Source organism: Meriones unguiculatus, chromosome X (assembly GCF_030254825.1).
Source record: "Meriones unguiculatus strain TT.TT164.6M chromosome X, Bangor_MerUng_6.1, whole genome shotgun sequence".
Lineage (NCBI taxonomy): Eukaryota > Metazoa > Chordata > Mammalia > Rodentia > Muridae > Meriones > Meriones unguiculatus.
The window spans coordinates 123760282-123765276 of record NC_083369.1 but is presented as its reverse complement, the minus strand read 5'-3'; the positions used below and the strand labels follow the sequence as shown (position 1 = coordinate 123765276).

The following is a 4995-nucleotide window of genomic DNA, read 5'->3' as shown; positions in this document are numbered from 1 at the left end:
GAACCTCTGCTCAGATGTAGGCCGTGATAACATGATGCCATTTTATTTCAATTAAAAACATATTTTTCAACAAAAGGAGTAATAAGGACAATGGTGCTCCAGTCTTTGAGGAATTTGGTTAACTGTCCAAATAAGTGAACTAGTCAATAGCTGCTCTAGTATTTTATGAATAGAAAAGCAAATGATCTAAAGAAACAAAATAATATAAGCTACTCTAGTTGGAATATGAATTTGAGGCAAGATACAATGAATGGCCTTGCTAAGCAGAAGCTAAGGGAAGATAATAGGAAGTCCTGAAGGATGAAGAACATTGGGTATAGTACTATGAACATGCCTATGTGTAAAGTAGGGAGAGATTCTTGGAGGCTTTTGCATGTGGATACATACAGACATGGGTAGGTAATTTAACCAAGAAACCTAAATATCAACAAATAATTCTATTAGCTTCTTTTATAAACACAGAAAAAGAAAATGAGGAAATGAGGAAGGAAGAAGCTTTTATGGCATGAGACTGTTACTGCAAACTGGGTCTTATTAATGATTGACACATGAAAATTGTACACAACAACAGGTTTCATTGTGACATCTACATACATAAATTTAATGTAATTTGATAATCTTTACTCTTCACTCTCTCACCTCTGCTCCCATTGAGCTCTGCTTTCTCCCTAGCACTCTCTCTTCTATTTTTATGTCATTTTAAAATCTAGGTTCCATATATGAAAGAAAATGTGATAGTTTTCTGAGTCATGCTCACTTTACTTACATGATGATCTGCAGCCAAGTCCATCTATTTTCTTGTGAATAACATAAGCTCAGCTTTCTTTAGGCTAAAAATACTTGTGTGTGTATGTTTGTGTGTAATATGTGTATGAATGTACACATATGTGTATTTATATAAGTGAATATTATATTACCTTTATCTATTTATTAATTGACAGACACTTAAGCTGATTTTGTATCTTGTTTCTTGTGAATGACCAAATTTGGTGTTCTAAATTTATTCTTTAAAGGAACTAATATATGGTAGAGTAGCCTGGTAGAGTACATTTATCTTGATAAATTTATTCTTTCTGTTCAGGAAATCACCTGAAAAACTAGACTGTAAAAAATTAGGAGAGAATCCATAATTCTGCTACTGATTTCCCTGGAAGAATGGGGCAACAGTTGCTTGTAACTCCAACTTGTCAGTCAAATATCTGGCTCTCTCTAAAGAAGCACAAACTGATGGAGAAAGGACTTTCTGGGGATGGAGAAGGCCATTATATCTTCATAGCATGCATCCACTCACTCAGGAGTCTCTGTGCTGCCTTTTTAACATCCTTGTTTCTCAAGCTGTACACAATGGGGTTCACCATGGGGGTGATCACAGTGTAGAGCAGTGAGAAGACCTTATTTAGGGCAGTGGCCTGAGTTGCTGTGGGGATAGCATACACTGTTCCCAGTGTTCCATAGTACAGAGTAACCACGATGAGGTGGGAAGAGCATGTGGAAAAGGCTCGTTGCTTTCCTGAAGCTGATGGTATCCTGAGGACAGCAACCACAATTTTTATATAGGAAGCTACAGTAAGCAGAAAGGGTACCATGGTGACAAAGGAGGCCATGAGAAAAGTAGTTTTTTCTACTTCCTTAGGATCAGAACAAGCCAGCTTCAGCACAGGAGCAAGGTCACAAAAGAAATGATCAATCTCATTGGATGCACAGAACTGCAGCTGGAAAGTCATAGTGACAGTGACAACAGGAGTTAGAAACCCACCCAGCCAAAATCCACCTGCAAGCCAGAGACATGTGTGGAAGTTCATGAGAGATGGATACCGAAGTGGGCTGCAGATAGCAAGGTATCGGTCATAAGACATGGCTGCCAGGAGAAAACACTCAACTACTGCCATGGAGCCAAAGAAATAAAACTGAGCCACACATCCTGCAAAAGAAATTGCCTCTGGACCAGAAAGAAGGGTCTTCAACATCTTAGGAGTAATGGAAGTTGTATACCAGATCTCAAGGAAGGAGAAATTGGACAAAAAGAAGTACATGGGAGTTTGGAGACTGCGGTCACAGGAAGTAACTGTAAGAATGAGAATATTCCCCAGTAAGGTCATTACATAGATTCCAAGAAATGTTCCAAAAAGAAAAAACTGTAATCCATGGAGACTTCCGAATCCCAGAAGGAGAAATTCTTTGATCAGGGTGAGATTACCCATACCTATGATATTCAGGCTCAAAATCTGAGGAAAAGAAATAAAAACAACTGGAAAAAAGAACAAACATGGCTGGAAGGAGCAAGAGCACCAGAACATCAGCTAATAGTCTTGTCCCTTCTTCCCTAGAAGACATTTTTTATGTATTTTACTAGGTGTACTTACCTAGCAACTTCTTTATTTCTTCTGTTTCTCCTTGTTATGATGAAGTAATTGACAAGAAGTGACCAAAAGGAAGAGAGGCTTATTTTGGCTCATGGCATGAGAGATGTAGTTCTTTGTGATGGAGAAAGCATGGAAGCAGGATACTCTAAGGTGGCATGAACGTGTGGCTGGGATGCATGTTTTACCTCCCTGAATTTCAGTGAACTAGGAAGCATAAATGAGATAGGAAGTGAGGGCTATACTCACAATGTAAGGTCTGCTTCAAGTTGAAGACTTTCTCCAATGAGATTCTACTTCCTAAAGGTTCAACAACCTCTCCACAGAGTGCCTGCCACAAGCTAGGAATTCAGTGTTGATCACATAAGTTTATGGGGGACATTTCTCATTCAAATCATAATGGCTATGAATGGATCCAAAGTTAAGGATCCCTTAAGAAAGAGTGATTGCATTTTTTAACCACTTTTTTCTTTGATATTACTGGTGATGAATCTACCTTTGAGTGTCTCACAATAGAAAGCAAACACAATATAATGGTGACATTGAGCACAAGCTTCTTTTAACAATATTACCTGAACTTCTGAAAGAGTATGTAAGGCTCACTGGCAATGTGAATACCAAATCTTAAAATAAGAGTAAATCATACAACTCTTTCCTATGGAACTCCTCTACCGTGATCCCCAAATCAGGTTGAATTTTACTAACATCAGCAGAAGGAGAAGGTGAATTCAGAATTATTGATCTTAAATTACCTATAAGAAAAATAAGAGTTTCTGCTGGGCTCTGTAGATATGTAGCTGATTGCTTCCATGGCATCAAATTCCTATGGAAATTGGGGGAAAATGTATGTAAAGTTATTCACTGGAAATGTTAGAGAAAAATAATGTTCCATCATTCATAAATGAAAAAGACATTCCTGACTCACAAGCCATAGGATGTGAGTTTAAAAGTTTTTTTGTTTTTGTTTTTTTTTTTTTTTTAATTTCCCAGCAGCCAGGGTAGATTAGCAGTGAGTCATGGATAGAGCTTCTCCTTCCCCACTTGCCCCACTGTGGTTCGTACCCAAAGACCCATATTTGTGAAGTACCTATCTGGTCACAGTGCCTGGGCTATGATAGGATCAGAAATTAGTATTTACTGTGGCCTAAATGAGGAGACTATATAAAGCCAGAGGTAGGGGCTTGATGATATCAATGTTGCAAGCTGAAGTTTCAGTCTGTGACTAGAAAATAAGGAGCAGCCACCTTTCCTGCTTTGTTTGGGGTAACGATGTTTCCTTAAAAGGTTACAGATAAATCATATTTTTTGACTGTGAAATCATTGTTTAACTGTACTCAGGAAGCTGGTTATTCAAAGGAACCTTATTTAGACACTTCTGAAATATGAAGGAATTTTTCGTAATTTACCCTTTGTATCATTCTAGATTTTAGTATATTATGATTGTGTTAAGAACGATCCACATATACTAGAAGAATATAGTATATTTGAACTGCATGAAGTAGCACTGACCATGACTATAGTGTATTAAAAAAATCAATCAACAGCTAATATTGTCCCTGGAGTTGACAGATGCTTCCTAATTGGGGAATTAAACTGCACTGTCCTCTTATAATTTTAGTTTGTCTTCAGAGACTGCCACTCTGCATTCAGAACCAGCATTAACATCATTAGATGTTTATCATTCAATCCCAAGTCTCATTAATTAGTAATGAATTATTTTCCTTTGGCTTATAAGCATGTTTTTGGTGTGTTCAAATTCACAGCCTCCTCAAGTCCACTCTTTCATTGTAGTAAACCCATAAATGAGAAAAATAGTTCAGAAGAATTCATTTTTTCATTCTCTCTGGACACATGTTATATATCATATTATTGAGCTGATAGACACTAAGGGGTGAAACCATAAGCAAAGAAGACATGGTAACAATGTCCGTTAAGGGTATAGTTTAATAATAAAAGTAGGCAGTGACTTTCTGGGTATGGGTTACCTTACTCAGGATGATCTTTTCAGTTCCATACACTTGCCTGCAAATTTCATGATTTCTTTATTTTTAATAGCTGAGTAGTATTCCGTTGTGTAAATGTGCCACAGTTTCTTTATCCATTCTTTGGTTGAGGGACATCTGGCTATTACAAATAAAGTTGCAATTAACATAGTTGAGCAAATATCCTTGTTGTTTGGTGGAGTGTCTTTGGGGTATATACCCAGGAGTGATATAGGTGGGTCTTGAGGTAATGCTATTCCCAGTTTTCTGGAAAATCATCAGATTGATTTCCATGTACTCACTTATAAGTGGATTTTAGCCATATAATACAGGCTAAGCATACTATGAGGTACAGACCCAAAAAACATAAATAACAAGGAGGATCCAAGGGAAGATACATAAATCTTACTTGGAAGGAGAGATAGACTAGACAGAGGTAGTGGCTGAAGAGAGAGAACAAGGTAGAAGATGGAGCACAAAGAGTTAAGAGGGTGGAGATCAGACCTGGAGAGAGTGAGGGCAAGAAGAGATTGAAGGGTGGGGATATCTCTGTGACAAACTAAGTCAGTGTAGGCTACTGGGAGAATATGAGGGACACTCAAGCACTCCTAGTAGCAGAGGTCATAGAGACTGAAGAGGACACCTTCTAACTA

General features: G+C 37.8%; 1 protein-coding gene across 1 annotated transcript; it reads right to left on the bottom strand.

Moving 5' to 3' along the window:
• Positions 1 to 1262: 1262 nt before the first annotated feature.
• LOC110542219 (olfactory receptor 11A1-like) lies at positions 1263 to 2216 on the bottom strand. The gene has a single exon (XM_021628851.2). The coding sequence runs from the start codon at positions 2199 to 2201 to the stop codon at positions 1263 to 1265; it is 939 nt and encodes a 312-aa protein (XP_021484526.1). The 5' UTR covers positions 2202 to 2216.
• Positions 2217 to 4995: the final 2779 nt, after the last annotated feature.